The sequence below is a fragment of the Rhinopithecus roxellana genome, chromosome 12, assembly GCF_007565055.1.
Source record: "Rhinopithecus roxellana isolate Shanxi Qingling chromosome 12, ASM756505v1, whole genome shotgun sequence".
Taxonomy (NCBI): Eukaryota; Metazoa; Chordata; class Mammalia; order Primates; family Cercopithecidae; genus Rhinopithecus; species Rhinopithecus roxellana.
Genome location: NC_044560.1, coordinates 9254950 through 9273785, shown reverse-complemented (window position 1 = coordinate 9273785; position 18836 = coordinate 9254950). Strand labels below are relative to the sequence as shown.

At 48.2% G+C, this 18836-nt stretch overlaps 1 protein-coding gene across 1 annotated transcript; it reads right to left on the bottom strand.

Annotated features, from left to right (window-relative positions):
- Positions 1–577: 577 nt before the first annotated feature.
- Positions 578–10662, bottom strand: UBXN10 (UBX domain protein 10). Its single transcript, XM_030912831.1, has 2 exons — positions 10598–10662; positions 578–6100 (listed from the first exon to the last, which is right to left on the bottom strand). Exon 2 carries the CDS (start codon positions 6083–6085, stop codon positions 5249–5251), a length of 837 nt encoding a protein of 278 aa, XP_030768691.1. The 5' UTR covers positions 6086–6100; positions 10598–10662; the 3' UTR covers positions 578–5248.
- Between the last annotated feature and the right edge of the window lie 8174 nt (positions 10663–18836).

The following is an 18836-nucleotide window of genomic DNA, read 5'->3' as shown; positions in this document are numbered from 1 at the left end:
GCTGAGGCAGGAGAATGGCGTAAACCCAGGAGGCGGAGCTTGCAGTGAGCTGAGATCCGGCCACTGCACTCCAGCCTGGGCGACAGAGCGAGACTCCGTCTCAAAAAAAAAAAAAAAAAAAAGGAAGGAAAACTGCGAACTGAGGTCCAGGCCTGGGGTGGGGAAATCCTCTACGGAGTGGCCAAGAGTCCAGATCCAGAGTTTTCAGGACCTAGTATGCTTATGTCTGGTCTAGGCTGGTATCGTCAGGATCCCAGTATTGTATGCAGGTGGTGGGGTGGGGGGGCAGCAGTTTCCAGACAATACGTCCCAGCTGGCAGGGTGGGAGCCCCCACCATTCTCCCAGGGTTGATCTGCAGGTGGCTGGCGATTCTTGTTAACAGTGGCTAAAGCTAGAGCAGACTCAGGCTGTCTGCTGGAGGTGCTCACCAGCCAGAGTAGACCCAGGACATCTACCTCTCCCATCAAAGAGAACAAATGTCAGAGAGACGCAGCTCTTAGCCAGTCACAAAAGGGACCAAGGACCAAGGCCCCACTGCACAGATCCCCTCATATAAACACGAGGTGGGCATGAAAACTATGAACCTAGGAGCTTTATTATTTAAGCCCCAGAATGATGGCTTTGTTTGCCCTCCCAAGAAGAAATGCATCGCCAGTCAGCGGCTGGATTGGAATAAACGGAGGGAAGGGTGGCAAAAAAGGGAGGGATGAAGGACAGGAGACAGAGATAAACAATGTATTTAACTAGAACAAGGGATTTCTTATTAAGTAACCTTGGTCAGCAATCATATCCTACCCCAGAGTTAGATGATACTTTTAACTTATATCTAAACATTAAGTGAAACAGTGATCTTAGTTTTATCTCTTAATTAAAACAATGAATAGCTTTGATTTTCTCTGTACACTTTGTCCAAAAACACTCATGCATTTCCTTGATGTGAATGTTCCTGCTGGTCAGTGTCTTCCCCTGCCTGCCATGTGCTTTGCTGCAGTGGTGTTTCTTTGCTTGTTTGTTTTTGCAGAAACAATCCATGTTGGCGATATTGGTCAAGCTAAGTCCACTTGGGTAAATTCCAACTTGTCAAACTATTCTCCTTTTTTTTTTTTTTCCTTAAGAAAATGGATTATATGTCCAGAATCTGTCCATCTCTCATGACATCTCTGGCTACCACCCTGGCCCGAGCCACCATCACCTCTCGCTGGGTCACCTTCATATCTCCAGCGCTTGGTCTTCCATCTTCCACCCCAGACCCTCAACACGGCAGCCAGAGGGCATCTCTGAGCAGGACAGTCTGAATGAGGCTTGCTCAGTTTTACCCGTGGGCATTTGTCACCACAGTCGTTCAGCCTCTTGGGATAGGATTTAAGTGTGTCCAAAAATACCTCCAGAGATTTGTGCTTCCGCGTCGACTGTTAGGAGGGCTGCTGCTTCCTAAACTGTTTGAATGTAAAGGCACACAGATGAACGTCAGAAAGGGCTGGGAGAAGCTTCCCTAATCAGGAAAGGAAAGTGGCACGCCACCCGTGTAGACAAAAAATAAAACACCCAATTTTAGTTTTATGAGTTGCTGTCTTGTGTGTTGGTAACTGAGTCACCAAAAGTCTGTTCTCCTTTGATTGCTAACTCCTCCGAAGTGACCTCGGGTCTTCTCTGTTACATGGTGGGGTTTGGTTGGTTCTGGTTTCTGGATGAGAGTCAATAGGCTCGTGAACTTTCAACTTCATTATGGGGTGCTGCCTTAATGGACGAAGAAAACAGATATTCCTGCTTAATTCTCAGAATGACTTCTAAACTAATGCTAAAGCAAAATAATATAGCTGTCTTCATTATTCCATTTAAAAGGTAGAAAAGTAGATCCTCTTACCATGTAAAAGGCTCTTTCATCCGAACTTATTATGAGGACTTTATTTTAAAAACTATGTGAAGATAAACATCTTTGTCCCAAGAGGCAGAGTGGCTTTATTTGACATTAGAACCCCATTTAAAATGGCAGATAAGAGCATGAACAAAAGCAAAGTTTAGTTCCTCGAATGCATGCTTTTGTAACGCGGGTGGATCTGGCTTTAGTCTTTAAGGTTATTAATTGGAATGAATGCCCCAAGGCTGCTCTCAGTTTCTCTGCCTGTGAAGCATTTTATATGGGAGCTCTGGGGTGACTCTGGGTCCACAGTCATGTTCACAAGCCATCTCTTCCACAGGACTGCCCTGGCTTGACGGCTGTTGGCTGGGTCCCCAGATACTCTCAGGGCAAGAACTGTTGTGTTATAACCACCTGCCATCTGTTCGTGCAAATTTTCTGAATTCTAGATGATGAATCACTTACTTCTCCTGCTGTTCCTTCTGCTGCCAAGACTAATTTACCTATTGGACTTTATCGGGAATATACGGGAGTAACCTATCGTGAAGGTTTGTCCTATGCAAAGTTCCTACTCCATCACTAGGAAAGGTGGGGAAGGGTTTTCTTAGCATCTCCAGAAGGTGGGGAGAAGACCCAGTAGCAACAATGTGGGATCCTCACTCTGGGGTCCTTTGCACATAAAGCTATAGCCACTGACTTCAGTAAGGTTTGAGTTGAGAGTTCAATGGTGGGTTCGTATTTTCTTGCCAACACTTTCTTGCCAGGACACCCATGCTTGTCTTGAAGTGTGGCACCGGGTAAGCCCTCAATGACCATTGGTTAAATGAATAACTGAGGTCTGTGACCCCAAATGGGGCAAGGCTGACCCACCCAAAGCCACCAAGGGGAGTGTGCTAGGCCAGTTGAGCCCACTGAGGACAGGGGGCCTCAGCTGCAGTGCCACATGAGGAGCCATCAGGAACTCTGAATGCTGATTTAGTTTGTTCTTGCCAACCCTCAAAATCAGAGTACTTGGAATGATGTTTAGGAAAAATTCAGGTGACTCTTATCCAGACAAGCTAAGTGCTGTGACAGAAGCTGAGAACAGGAGCCCCGGAGCTTCTGCAGTGGGCATCGGAAGTGTCCAGGGAGGAGGACATGGTTCTAACAGTGGAACAAGTGCTTTCCCAATGAGAAAACTGAAGATCAGGCTAACACACCCCTCTGTCCAGTCAGTGTGTGGGAGGTGAAGTCTTAGGTTAAAATACGAGATGCACTTCTCCACTGACTCAGTTTCACACAAGTTGGTTTTTATTGTTAGTAACATCATCTTTTGTCCAAAAGAAAAAAAGTTTATTATGATGGTTTGAGTCTAGCTTTATTCACATATCCTAAAATATTTCTATGCTTATACCTTCCACTTTTTCCCAACCCCCAAATTCTAAGCTCACCAGCAGCAGCAGCAAATCCTAAGCGTAGAAGATTCTAACTCCTTTAAGCTTGCTCCATTTCACTCAAGTTTTCTAAAGCTTTCCTGTCTGGAGAAATTACCAAGTCCCAGGTGGGTGGCATTTTATTCTTACCACAGAGTAGGTGTGATTTTATGGGAGGCTCTTCCCCCAGCCTCCTAGATCAGACGTAGAGTTACATGCCCGAGTCCTGGTGGGAAGTGAAATTCCTGTACTTTTAGGTTCTGGGCTCAAGTTCCCTCTGCTGTGGTCATTAACGGGAAGAGGTGGCCAGTTGTGTGGGCCTGCCTGAGGCACCACTGGCCCCAGCTGACCTTTCCAATCAAAGGAATGGCTGACCAAACCAGGATGGTATTAAGAAATTCTGTAAAACATTCAGAAATAACCTATTCTAGAGTGATCTGGGTGGTGTGGGATACAGTTAGGACAAGGCCAGCCTTCTTCTGAGCAAATGGCAGTGGCGCCCATCTCCACTGCTAAGCCTCAGTACGCAACAAAAACACTCCCAACCATGCACCTTATCTGAGCACAGGATGCGCTTGTTGCTGGGGTAGCCACATTTATATGCTTCTGGAACTCCTGATTCCTGCCTTCTCTCTGTATACCCAGGAGGCGGGGGCACACACCAGAACTCAGGGCTTTGTGATGACCAAGCTCTGGGGGAACAACATGCCCAGAACGTCTGAGTGTTCCCTACTCTGAAGGATGATTTGGCCTATAAAAGGGATCAGATGAGTCATGGAGTCTGGCTGAACTTGCAATAGAAGAGAACATTGGCAAATCGTCCACATCATCACTTCAAAGTTGGAAATACAAGACCCCATGGTCTTCAAAGCAGCTCAGGCTAAGACAGGCTGATGTACTTCATGCCGGCCAACCAGATGTTTGGGGCACATGGTCTTTCAGTACAGGCACAGCAAAGTAACACCAGACCAAGGCACACCCCTCCTCCTCCAGAGGTTCTAAGTCAGAACAGGCACCTCTGTCACAGCTCCAAAGGACACTCCATGTTTGAAGTGGGCAACACACTGAAACTGGGGAAGAAAACAACTGCTCCAACCCCAGATAAGCCAAGGAAGTCATCAGTACAAACCCGTTTAGACTTAGAGGTTTGTACATTTTAAAAACAAAAGATTCCATTACTGACAAAAGCAAAAGAAATCAGATTGCACTGGCTTTTTCTGTTTTGGAAGAATTCAGCCCACAAAGTAGCTACCAGAAGTTGTAAACCTAGTCAGTCTCTATTAAAAAGTAGCTACTGGGTAATCCATGCTCACGGAAGCAACTTACTTTCAAGCTCTAGAACTATTTTAGAAAAGCTGATGTTTTGGGGGAAGAAAACCCATTCTTCCCTTCGATGCCACCTCATACAAATAATAAATCCCTAAGAAACTAGCCATGCATGGCCAAGGGCTACTTCCAAAGACGGGGTCAACAGCCTGTTTCTTTAAAATACTTGCAAGAAACACAAATGCCAGTTAGATAGTTCCTACACCCTGGTTATTTACCAGACTAGAATCCACTCTGGGAAATGTTTAATCCTGCATCAAATACAGAAAGGAAAGCATTGGCTTCAAGAGAATCAGAGTTCACTGTAAAGGCAAGCTGGTGTTCCAAAAGGACCATTAGTTTAGAAGGACCCAAAACTCTGGAAAGGAGAAGTCGTGATCACCACTGTTTCAGGAACAGCCTTGGTAACTTGCCAGTTATGCTGATGGCGGAGAGAATGGAACAGCTGGAAGGGAGCCTTCTCAGCGCACTTGGCGCAGGCACAGATTTCACTGCTTCAGAGGACACGCAGTGGAAACGAGAGTCCCACGCTTCCCAGTTGCACCAGGTCCACATGGCACTTGAAACAGGCTGCCTGGGAGGCCACGACACCCAAGCATGCTCCTTTGCTCAGAGACCCAGGACCTCAGCTGGGTGGCTGTAGACTCAGGGCTACCCTTCCCCATCTTCCAGTGAGATGCCCAGCACAGACTTGTGGGGGATTCGGCACTCTTGTAGAGATTTGGTGAGGTCAGAAAATCGCCTCCTGGGCACCTCCATTGTTTCAATGCTGCAGTGTCGGTAGGAGGTTTTGTTTTTCTGTTCGGCCACAGCAACAATGGTTTGCAAATCATCAGTTGGCCGGAAATGGCGTACAAACCTTTGGCCTGTTGGTGATCTGACAGCAAGCAGCAACCTTGGTTCTTGATCCGATGGTTCCTCCAGGTTTCCAGCCCTGGAAGAGCCCTGTTTCTTGGTTCGGATGATGAATTTCCTCTCCATGGCAAAAGCTTGAGCTCTGGAATCTTGTTCACTTGTCTTCATGCTGCAGGTCTCCTCTTGGTAAAGAGCCTGGATACTGCTCAGTTGCAGTGAGCTGGCCTTTTTGGCGACGCTTTCCACAGCCTCCTCCTCCGGGTTCTTTCTGTTGATAGAAGGAAGGACTGGATACTTATTGAGAGAAGAGGAAGCTCCAATGGGAACTTGCTGCAGCAGCTCAGGGATCTCATCAGAAGCTCCCTGGTTTGGAGATTTGGGTGCACAGGCTCCTGGTTTTTGGCTGTTTGGCGACTCATAGGGAATGGCTGGAGGCGGAGATGGTATATGATGAGCGCACACCTCCGCGCCCTGGGATTTTTGCAGACTCGGTCTTGTCCGTCCCTTGGCGGACTTGGGCCTTATCATGTGCATATTTAGTGAGTTTGGCTGCCAAATGAGGTCGTCAACTGCTGTGCTGACAACAGTGCTACACTCAGGTGGTGCTATATTCACAGGGGCTTCTGTGGCCATTGCTTCTCCAGACCCCTAAGGAAGTAGGAAAAAAACAGGAGACCGTGGGTTAAACTTCCTGGGACTCCTAGATCCAAGCCATTCCCTCCCTGAGTGCCCAGAATAAGCACAAATTTCTGGCATCTAGAAAGGGGCACCAGCTGCAATTTATTCATTCAGGCATGCATTCATTTATTTTAGGCACTTGGGAGACATCAGCGAAACGAAGTCCTTGCAATGTAAATCATTATAGTGAGGAAAGACAGGGGTTAAAACCCACAAGTAAATAGGCATTTTCAAAGAGTAACAACTGCTATCAAGAAAATAAAAAGTATTGCACCTGAGTGTGATTAAGGTGGGGGGACTAATTCTTACTCTTTTAGGAGGGGGGAAGTTTCTGGTAAAAACCAGAAAACCTGCTGTGTTTCAATAAAACTTCATTTTTGGACTCTGAAATTTGAATTTCAGATAATTTTCATGTGTCACAAAATATGCTCTTTTGATTCTTCTTCAATGATTTTAAAATGTGAAAGCTATTCTAAGTTCATGAGCCACACAAAATAGGTGACAGGCCGGATTTGGGCTGTGGGCCATCATTTGTTGGTCCCTGTCCTATAGCAACTCTGGGCATATGCTAATTCTACTGGATGTGCGAGCCAGAAAGGTAGAGTGATTTCCTGATGGTCACACAGCCAGCTGGTGGCAGAGCAGGAGATAGGACCCAGGTCTTGTGACACCCGGTCCTGTGTCCTCTGTACCCATACAAGCTGCTTCCTGAGCCCAGCACATCACATTCTGTATGTCTGCTAGCTGCTCACATTTCTTTCTTTCCCTTCCTTCCTTTCTTCCTTTCTTTCTTTCTTTCTTTCTTTCTTTCTTTCTTTCTTTCTTTCTTTCTTTCTTTCTTTCTTTCTTTCTTTCTCTTCTTCTTCTCTCTCTCTCTCTCTCTCTCTCTCTCTCTCTTCTTTTCTTTCTTCTTTCTTTCTTTCTTTTTTTTTTGAGACAGAGTCTCACTCCATCACTCAGGCTGCAATGCAGTGGCACAATCTCAGCTCATTGCAATCTCCGCCTCCCAGGTTCAAGCAATTCTTGTGCCTCAGCCTCCCGAGCTGTTCAGACTTCTGTCTTCCCAGCTACCTGATAAGCACCCTGGGGCCTCTGTATCTGGATCTCCCACCAAGAGTCTACGTGAGTGCTGGTTAAATCTGCCAGAAGCAATGAACTGAAGCATGGTGGGAGGCGTGAACATTTCTCTGTGCAGACCCGGAATTGCTAAACCACGACACCTCCTCTTTCATTGCCATCTTGGTGGCCACTTCACTAACACTACTACCAGCACCTCCTCCTCCCAATCTCCAGTTCCATCTTTCCCTAAACATTGCAGACATCTTGTTGGGTTCCCTGCCTCCCTCTGAGTCCTGACCACCACTGTGACTCCTGACTTTTCTGCTCACAAGTGAACCTGGCCTCTCCTAGCCTTCTAAAGACCTTCTGGTGACTTTCCAGTGATTCATGATCCCCAAGAAACAGCGTATTTGGGAGCAAAGGACAGAGGACCGGGTATCACAAGGTGTGGGTTCAATTTCAGCTTCTCTGTCACTGGCTAGCTACCTGATCAAGGGGCAATCACTCTACCTTTCTGGCACAAAACTTTCCTCATCTATCAAATTAGCTAAATGATCTTAGAGGTATTACTTAAATACCTCAGAACATCCGTCTTTTTGTCTGTAACATGAGGATAATAACATGAAATAATGTAGGCAAGGCGGGAAGCACCAGGCTTACTGCATGGTAGAAACTTAATTAAACGTTAAGGGTTTTTGTTGTTGTTTGCTTTGGGTTGTCTGTTTAGTGCTTTCTGTGTGCTAAGTTCAAAAGCCTTCCTTGTTTTGCTCTAGAACTTTTCCCCTTGTGTCCTCGGTGATTCTACTCCTAGTCAACCAGCTGGGTGAGTCCTGAAACTCATGCCTGCCCTGTCCACTGCACAGAAATGCAGGGAGGTGGATTGCAATGAGCTACCACCTATGCAGTTGCCTCAAAAACATGTGAAAAAAAATCCTGAGTTGATCACTTCTCTTCTAATTCCACATTTTACTTACCTCAAATTCACTTCCCGTAGAATGAGTACTTTCTGCAAATTCATTCCTTTCATCACAAAATCTTCAACATAATCTGATCCTCTCAAGGTATGTATTCTAACCTTACCATTCCGTGCATGTAACCACTGCTGCCTAATTTTAGGGAGTATCTGCTTCCTCTCCACTCAAACCAGGACCAAACAAAACACAGTATCCCTGCATCTTCCTGATGTCCTGCTCAATTCAAAATCTGGGACAAAGCTACCCTCTTTTAAAGGCCTCTATGTCGGCTGCATTCTACTCACAGCCTGAGTCTCCCTCCACTCCCCATTTTCCACTTCTCCCTCGTCTTTCACACCCAGTCTGGCTGCTAGTAGCTCAGGAGCCTTCTCCTTAGCAAAGTTTTGGCATCAAAAAAGATTGCCCATCTCCTTGTTAATTTCATCTATTTTCTGATCAACTGTGAAGAATGTGTTTTTCCCCCTTTAGTCTCATTCTCAAGTCTTTCTCTGGCAATTAGCAGCTCTGCACTTTCACTCAAGATGGCAGGAGAAGGTCATAACTGTCCAACTGTTCTGCCAAAGATAAGCTCCACAGGCAAACCCACGCCCCTCTCGGCCCACCCTCCCCACTTGTGGAATGGCTATTAATTTGCCACAGCTTCTACAGAATTATCACAGGCTTGGCTTCCAACACCCACACATGCCTCAGGAAGGTTTAGCTGTCAGTGAGTTTGGTAACTTAGAAACCTCTTCCTTAACAACTTTGATGAGGAGAGTCATGTGTTCTCACAGGCTCTCTGTGGGATTATTTTTAACAGTAGAACTTGAGTATGTGCATGCACTTTCTATACCTTTTGGTTCTATATAATTATCCATGTTCAGGGGGTGTCATATTCAAGACACCCTGGTCATAAGATAACATGACTGTGAGCTATCTCAGAGAAAAACCTCAATTATGACTAATTCCTAGGAGCCCACTCATGGTTATTTAGAGACTAACACCTCCTTCAGGTAAAACCATTATATCCAACCTGCTTTCATAACCCACTGCCTCCTCCCGAGCACAGGGACCATCTGTTACACGGAGGGAACACCAGCTCTCCCCAGCATCCATCACATAGGGATGGGGCAGTGGGGGAAACAGGTGTTTGGGGATCTGGGCCAACTGTGCCTTTATATTCACACCTCGGGTCCCGAACTCTGCCCGCCGCCCTCAGTCCAGGAAGGCTCCTAGCAGCAGCCATCATTATCCCTGCTCAGTTCATTTCACCACCTCTAGGCCTGGCAGCTGCTCAACCACAAACTGATTTGACAAGATCTAGGCGTAGGCATCTACCAAGCTGCCAAGCTGAATAGGCGAGTGGCCTGTTTACTTAAACACAATAGCTGCGCCCCAGAGTCCTGCTAGGAGTCAGGAAGCAAACACTGCCAACTGTTTCCAAGAAGTTGCCAGAAGGGCAGGTGCCCATTCCTTAAGATTCATCACCAAATCAACTGGAAAGAAGGAAATGTGGATGGGGGAAGCTAAAGCAGGGCTCCTGCTTTCTAAGGGTGCCCACCACCCACCACAGGGTCAGACCACCCTATTTCACTCACAACCCAAATCTAAGCCTACAGTATATGCAGTAAAATATAACCACCTACATACCATCTGCTGGTATATACCAAGATACATACATTTGAATTGGTCTTTTAAAACTGTATCAGTTAATCCTATCCGTTGCCACTCCCCACCCCCAACCCACACCCCCACTAGGCTTTCAGGATAAAAATGCTCTGAAGAACCAACAGGAGATGGTGGTTGGCCTGAGAATGAAAAAACTCTGGTACCATTCCCAGTTCTGCCCCAAACTAGTGATTAGAATACACTGTCCTATGCAGAGTGCCACACTGAACCACAAGCCACCAAGTGATCAAATGTTTGGAAACAGAATTAGGGATGATTCCAGAGACAGAAGGGCAGGGAAGTGGTGGGGATAACTCAATTATGTCCAAGTTCCAGCGTCCTAGAAGGCAACAGGCTTAAGGGGTGGAGGAGGGATCTGGGGGAGGGGCGAGAAAGAGCATTTAGAAAGTGAGAATTGACTTCAGTGAAAGAGCACAGGACTGGGGGAGGGTCCATCTGGTTCCGGTCTCTGCCCTGCCAGAGACTGGGACGTCCTTTTCTCTCCCTGGGTCTGTGTCCCCATCGCTACATCCCAGCCTGGAGGGCATGGCCCAGCGGTTGCATAGGTCCCTTTGGTAAAGGTGAGCTCTGACCAGGCTTGCTTTGCCTCGGGACCAGACTTTTCTCCAGGTCCCTCGCCTGTCTCCCCGGGTTCGCGTCCCTGGGGCTGGGGCTGGGGAGGCCCTCAAGGGTGACGTGCTAGGGGCTCGGGGACTGGCTTCCCCCAGCCCCTTCCAGGCCCGGCGGAGGCCAAGGGCAGACCTCGGGGTCTGGCAGCCGCGCTCACCTAGCCGTTCCGCTCCATCCGCCGCCTGCGCCCGGCTCGGTCCCGCTGGTAAACAGCCCTGGTCTCCCGGGCAACGACGCGGGGTGGGGGGCCACGTGCTTCCGCCGTGACCGGAACCGGCCTGGGTCGGGTGAGGTCGAGTCGGGTCGGTCCGGTCGGGTGGGGTCGGTGGGGGTCGGTGGGGGCCGCTGGGCCCGGAGGGCGGAGGCCATGAGCTCCAGGTCGGTGGATTACCAGCCGTATTGCCTGGTCTGGAGGAGACGGGGACCTGCGGCCTCCTTCTCTCCTCCTCTTCCTAGCATCACCTGCCTCTGTTTCTCGCTGGGGAGAGTGTCTGGGAGAAGGAGAGCCCTAGCCGGGGCGTGGAGGCGCGGGGAGCAGCACCACTAGTCTCAAACCCCGTTTCTCACCTTGGGTCAGGTCCTGACCCTCTCAGTGTCCCTGGTTTTAAAATGAGGCTGTGGGACTGATGGATTCTCGGAACCCCAGACTGAGTGGATGCTTTTAGGGTATCTGAGTTGCGGGGAGCAGGGTCCCCATCCTCAGTACAGCCCTTTCAGCGCCAGATCCCTGACCTCCTCATTTTCACATCAGCCTCCCACTCCGGGCCACACTGGGAACCTTATCAACAGCATCTGCACCTCCTTTGATGTCCCCAGCCACAATCTCTTCCACTTCCAGCCACTTGAGTCACTTCTGCTGTATCTGTTTTTCACCATCTTTGGGCTTCCTGTCCATTGCTGTCTCTGCTTTCCCCCTCGCTATCAACCTGCTTCTTCCCTATCCTGGCCCATCCCTCGGCATTCTTAAAAGGATCCTCCCTGCCCGAGTCCTGCTCTCCTTCCATCTGATGAAACCCCAAGCCAAATCAGTCCGCCTACACACGGGTACTGAAGAAGTCTTGGCCAGCCACACACCTTGGTGTAACAAACACGAGGTCTCTAACCTCAATTAGACCCTCAGCCCTGTACTTCCATCCCCGACCGACCACTGGGTTCTCTCTCCCTCCTTTCTTCTTTCTTCCTTTTTTTGTTTTTTGAAGGGGAGACAGGGTCTTGCCCCATCACCCAGGCTGGAGTGCAGTGGTGCAATCACAGCTCACTGCAGCCTGGACCTCCCCAGCTCAGCCTGCCTTGTAGCTGGGACTACAGGCGTGCATCACCATGCCTGGCTAATTTTTATTATTTTTTGTAGAATAGGGTTCTGTCATGCGGCTAAGGTTGGTCTCGAAGTCTTGGGCTCAAGTGATCCTCCCGCCTCAGCCTCCCAAAGTGCTGGGATTACAGACATGAGCCACCTCACCCAGCCTCTGCTTTCTTCTCAATAGCTATTTCAAAACATCGTTTTGCTCCCGAAACCTCCCACCTTTCCCTCTCCCACCTCCCTCCCTCCCTCCTCCCTCTAAGAAGATACCTTTACTGCCCTCTTAAGAGAAAAAATAGAAGCCATCAGATGGAAACTTCCTCAGCCTTCTGCCATCAGGCCTGCAAACTTGCCTGCCTACGCTTCCTTGTTTTTCTCCCTTCCTCCAGTTCTAATGTCTTCTGATTCTCTCCAAGGTGAATTGCTCCCCTGTGGGTGCTTGGAAGCCCATTTCTGACCACACAGCCACACACATACACACCCTCACACTCCCTCTGACCCTAGAAGATTCCTCCCGACCCTCCCTCATCTGCCTAATTCCTGTTCACCCTTCAGGTCCCAACCTCATGGATGAAGTCTTTCTTCCAAGGTGGAATTAAGATTTCTTCCAAAGAAGTCTTAACTGGACTATTGTCTGCCAAGCTCTGTTCTAGACTCATGGGATATGCAGATGAATAATTTATTGACAGTATCATTAGAAGATAATGTTAGTAGACATGCACGAACCATAGATTCAGGCCAAGCATGGTGGCTCACGTCTGTAATCCCAGCGCTTTGATAGACCGAGGTGGGAGGATCACTTGAAGCCAGGAGTTTGAGACCAGCCATGGGCAACATGGTGAGGCCCTATCTCTCCAAAAACAAAGAAAAAAAGAACGATAGATTCATTATCTAGCATGTGGCAAAATATTTGCTATCTGGTCTGTCCTGGACATGTGGACACAGGATTGCGACAGGAGCACAATTCTAACCGTCTTTCAAGACGTTCACAATCTGGTTGAGAGAATGCTTTTGACGCTGATGAAGAGTTACAAATCAGATTATTTTCAATACAATTTGAGCCCAGGGTAGAATAGCAGGCACAGGCTGGACACGATTAGGTGCCAAGTGATTAGCACAGACAAGGCAGTTCTTTGGGGGCCGTGAAAGAAGATCGTTTCAGTGGTGGTGTTTCTGCTCATCTCAGAAGGGAAGGCTGTGACCCGTGGGAGTTGCTGGGGAGGGCCTGGGCTAGGCCGGGCCTCTCGTTTGGGTTGCCCCCTCACACACTCTGGTCATCCAGGAAGCTTCTGTGGCCCTCAGAATGTGTAAAAGATGGTGGTTTTAGGAGCTGCTGGTTTTGCAACTGAGTGCTGGCGGCTTATTTCTTGTTAATGATTCTGTCAAAAGTGTCTTAGCGATGCTCTTCAGCCCTTCAGCGCCCACCCAAAAAAGATTAAAGTGGATTCTTCATCAGCTATTTTAAAATTACCTAAGAATTATGCAATCCTTTGGAGAATCAAATTGGCTTCTCACCTTGTGTGTGTGTGCGTGTGTGCGTGCGCGTGCCTTTGCCAGTGCACAGTGAAATGGCGGTCTGTTTAATGTCAGCAGTACGTGCAGTTAATGTCAGCAGTACGTGCCTTTTGCTCTCTAGTGTTGTGTAATGCACAGCCCCACGGGGAGGCAGGAGAGGAGGAAAGGAAGGCGCCAGTCCATTGCTGTGCCTCTGCTGCCTTTGTCCCCGACCTTCTATAAAGAGGATATCTTCAAAGGATGGACCCCATAATGCCTGGTGTCTGGCACATATCCAGAGTGGATCTCAGTAAACATGGGCAGAGGTCATTGCCCTGCCAGCTGAAATGTAGACTCACCTTCCTTTCCAGCCATGTCCCGATCTACTCTCCAGCTCTCTCCCTGGGCTGCAGCCAGCTTGCTCCCCAGATGGGCCCCAGCTTTTTCATCTCCAGTGTCTTTGCTCATGTCTACCCCACCCTGCTCCCTTCCTTGAAGTTAAGCCAAACTGACTGATCCTCCAAGGCCCATCTTAAAAGCCATCTCTTCTGTGAAGCCCTTTCCTGACCACAGCCTTCCCACAAAAGCTCATGTGCTCTCTCTGGTCCAGTGGAACATGCCCAAGATGGCGCTGTGCACCCTCCCTGAGTCGGCTCCTTTCATCTTCACAGTGCTCCTTCATGGAGGCATCATAGCCCTCCTTTGGTTTAGAAAACAATGGAGCCTCAGCGTTCCCCCTGGTGAATGAGCAGCAGAGCACTTTTACAACCCACATCCAGCTGTTTCCAAAGCCCACCCTGGACCCCAGAGTCCCACCCTCAAGCTCCTCACCTCCATGTTCCCCCATAGCCCTTATCTGTACTGTCCATTGCACTGATTGTAGGGACCGCAGGGATGGCCTCTGATGTCAAAGCTTGAGTCTGAATCCTGGCTCCACCACTTGCCAGCTGAAGATGTTAGGTAAATGATCCACCTTCGCTGGAAGCCAGTTTCCACATCTCCAGAATGGAGATAATAAGCACAGGATTGTTGTGCGGCTAAAATGAGAAAACACACGTGCCAAGGGCTTAGTGAGGGCTAACTCTCATCACATCATCTTCACTTACAGTGTACATCTCCTTCAGTAGGTTATGAGCTCCTTGAAGGCAGGAACTTGCCTGTCTCAGAATCCCCTGCTTTGCCCACACAGTGCTTCCTTTGTGATAGGTACTCAGCAATGATGATGTTGGTGCTGATTCCAAGGCTAGCGTTTCCACTGAGTGATCCAGCAAGCTGCTAATTGGTATCCTCCCCAACCATATTTGGCTTGGAGTTCAAATGACCTCCCCAGGGGCTGGCTGAAGGTGGGAGCCCCAGTTTCTTAGCAGCTTGTCCTCACAGAGTGGTTGGCCCCATTTTGAATTAGTGACTTCTAGATTTCAGAGTCGATAGCCAGTGTCCTGCTCTGTCTGTCCTTGGTCTCATTAGACGTGTGGATTGAGATCATGGGTAACCTTTAAGCAGAAGGTGAACCAGGTGGATATTCTAGTAGCAAGGCCAAGAGGCTGGCAGTTAGTCATGGCTCCTGTGATCAGCTTCCCGAGGGGATCTGCAAGAAGGAAGTTTCTGGATGATGAAACTTAACCCTTGAAGTACAGTCATGGGTCACTTAACAATGGGGATACTTGCTGAGAACTTCATTGCTAGGCAATTTTGTCATTGTGCAAACATCTTGGAATGTGCTTACCCAAACCTAGATGGTCTAGCCTACCACACCTAGGTTATATGGTATAGCCTGTTGCTTCTAGGCCACAAACCTGTACAGCATGTTACTGTTCTAAATACTGTAACACAATGGCAGTTATAACACAATAGTACATATTTGTGTATCCAAACAGATCTAAACATAGAAAAGGTACGATTTAAAATATGGCATAAAATATAAAAAAGTGTATGCCCATATAGGGCAGCTACCTTATAATCTTATGGGACCACCGTCGTATGTGTGGCCTGTCATTGGACCAAAATGTCATTATATGGTGCATGACTGTACCGCAGTTTTTTATTATTTTCCCCGTTTTGTTGGAAAATATCCAAAAATGTATAGCCTACTTTCCAGTCTTGTTAAGCAGAACACATCAAACACTGTAACTCACCTTGGCTACTGTTGACCAAGTGTTTTCACCTTCAAGAGCCTGTGGAATCTTGCCGGCATTCTGTGGGGGGCCAGAATCACTGTCTGCACCTCTGTGGTGGAGGAAGCTGAGGCTCAGGTAGTTTAAATCTGTCAGGAAGTGGCGGAACAACTCCAACCCCTTTCTTTGACATAGGCTCCTGAGTTCGTTGCTCTCCACCCTTGCAGTCTCTTGCACAATGCCACCTTTCCTTGGCAACTCGCAGTCAATAATTGTGTTCCAGGTGCACTAGTTTGATGTGGATGGAGTCAGCTGCCCCAACACACATTGGCCCAGGCTCCTAGGCTTCTTTGATTATCGCTTTAATCACCCCTCTCTTACCTTCCTATTAAGAGAAGCTGCTCTAACTCCATTCCTGTCCGGCTGCTGGGCCTGATAAATGAAGCTGAGCAGCCTGTTGGAATTACATCTAAAATAAGAGTCTGAGTGTTGTGATACTTGCTTCACTGCTTGGGTTGTTTTGGGTTTTGTCTTCTCGGTGGTGTTTTGGTCAGACATGGAAGCAGGAGAGCTTTCAAGGATTAGGAGTGCCAGCTTTGGAGTCAGACACACCTGGGGTTAAGTCCGCGACCCGTCAGTTTGCAGGTCAAATCACCTGACCTGTGCCAGCTTCAGTTACCCTTATTGGTAAACTGGAATTAATTGTATATGTCTCATCGGCAGGATTCAAAAGGATTCAAGGAGAATCCTAATTCACATCCTGTGCTTAGCCTCCTGTTGGTACTCGAGGGATTGCAGTTATTGTTTTTATTTCTGTAACTTGTAGTATGATAAGATTCTTATCACTCATTCTCTCATTCATTCATGCCTCAAATATTTATTTACTGCCCGTCTCTCCATGCCTAGTTTCCTTATCTGCAAAACGAGGGTAATAATGGCACTTATCTAGCTGGGAGATGTGAAGATTTAGTGAGTAAATATATGCAAAGTGCTCAGAACCCCTGCAAGGCATAGCATAAGTGTGATATATACGTTAGCCATCATCGTCAGTAGTATTAGTTCGTGCCAGGCACTGTGCTAAGAAGGCACTAGGGGTAAAGAGGTGAACAAAACAGACATGACCTCTGTCCTTAATGAGCTTGCAGGCTCCATCCACCTTGTTTTCTCTATGGGGAGGAAAGCCAACCAGTGTTTCATCACTGTTGATAAAAGCTGAATTGATGGGTCCAGCAAATGACACAGATGGTGGCTCCTAAGGACCCTGCAACTTACTGGCTGCTGCCCTAGGGGCTGGCGTGAGAGGCAATGCCATGCTTTCTACATTCTTGCCTCTCATCAAAGCTCTGGCCCTCTGGTCCTGTGCTCTTACTTTAGCTTCAGCACAGTTCTAGGCAGCCCCAAATGACTCATCAAATGGAGAGAACCATGCCTGAGTCATAGCTGTGAAGGTCAGTGCATGAAAATGCCCTCAGACCTTCAAAATGCCACACAAACGAGAGGTCTAGGCAGAGAGACTGGCAAGGAGGAAGAGCACTGGATTTGGAGAAAGGGACCAGAGTTTAAGTCCTGGCACACTTCGTAGATGTGTAGATTTTTTCAGGTTACTTTGCTCTCTGAGACTTGGTCTCCTCCTCTGTCAAATGTGAATGTGATAGAACCCGCCTGGTAGGGTTGTAGTGAGGAGTAAACAGGAGCAGAGCATAAACTTAAGGGGAATTTAGGCCTTCTCAAATACCACCTCTCCTGGGAAGATTTCTGTGACCTTCTCAAGAGAGTTCACTGCTCCTTCCTCTGAGCTCAGAGGCATTTATTTATATAACCACTGGAGCAGTGCTCCTCACTCCACATGGATGCAGACTGAGCTCCCTAGAAACAGACTCTGACACAAAAAAGTATGTTGCTGGGAGGTTCCAGGAGATACAGCTGTCGGGAAGTGAGCAAGGGAAGAATGGGGAGAAGGAGAAGCTGACATGCAAGGGATAAGCTGACACAGAGGGAGAAGCTAACACAAAAGGGAGAAGCTGGAACAGAGGGAGAAGCTGACACACAATGGAGGAGCTGGCACAGAGGGAGAAGCCTACACACAAGGGAGAAGCTGACAAGAGGGAGAAGCTCAACACACAGAGAGAAGCTGACACACAAGGGAGAAGCTGACACAGAGGGAGAAGGTGACATACAAGGAAGGGAGAAGCTGATACACAGAGAGAAGCTGACATAGAGGGAGAAGCTGACACACAAGGGAAAAGTTGACACAGAGGGGTAAGCTAACACACACACACACAGAGAAATCAGCATACAGGGAGAAGCTGACACAGAGGGACAAGCTAACACACACACACAAACTGACATAGAGGGAGAAGCTGACACAGAGAAGCCAACACAGAGGGAGAAGCTGACACAGAGGGACAAGCTAACACACACGCATATACGAAACTGACATAGACGGAGAAGCTAACACACACAGAGAAGCCAACATAGAGGGAGAAGCTGACACAGAGGGACAAGCTAACACGCACGCACACACAGAGAAACTGACATAGAGGGAGAAGCTGACACAGAGGGAGAAGCTGACATACAGGGAGAAGCTGACACACAAGGGAGAAGTTGGCGCACACACACACAGAGGCCAACATAAAGGGAGAAGCTGACTCAGAGGGACAAGCTAGCACACACACACACACACACACAGAAACTGATATAGAGGGAGAAGATGACACAGAGGGACAAGCTAACACACACACACACAGAAACTGACAAAGTGGGAGAAGTTGACACACACAGGCAGTTGCTGAGGCCACAGGGAGCTCTGGGGCTGGGACCGCCTTTCAGAGCTATCCTGAAAAAGGCAAGGGATGGCCCTTTAAACTATCACCCCAACCAGGGATTGGCTAGAGACTCCTTCTTCTGTCTTCCCTGGGAGGGGCCATAACCGTGGGCCATGCGGTACCTGCAGCAAAGGGTGGTTCCCAGTGAGGGAGAGCGTCAGCAGCAGCTGGTACCCTAGCCCTGAAGAGGGGGCCTACCAGGACTGTGTGAAGCATTTGGGAACTAATGGAGAACCAAGCAGAATTGCTGCCCATATGGGGCTTTGGGTAAGCTATATTTGGTCTCTGTTTACCTATTTGGTCGCTCCAGCCAGCTTGGCAGCCTTCCTTGGGTCAGAATGTTCTCATTAGAAGAGCTCATAGTTGGTGCTTAATAAGAGTCTATCGGATTTCATGACCAGTAATGCACCCAGGTCCCTGTCTGTGTCTCTCTGAAGTGTCATCACCTGCTCATTCAAAAGAGCAAGCCCGTTTTTCCTGGGCTAAACCTGCACATGATTATTTTTTTAGACTCAAAAGAGAAAAAGGAAGCAAGCCTGTAGAGACAGAACCTAATTAAAAAACATCCCGCACAGCAGTTGAAGTGAAGGTTGGCTGGGACCAGGCCTGGTCAGGGCCGGGCCTCGCAGCATCCACCAGAATGTTGCCAAAGGGGGAAGATAG

Excerpts from the sequence above, each read along its gene's own strand:
- UBXN10 (XM_030912831.1), bottom strand. The coding sequence starts at position 6,085 with ATGGCCACAGAAGCCCCTGTGAATATAGCACCACCTGAGTGTAGCACT.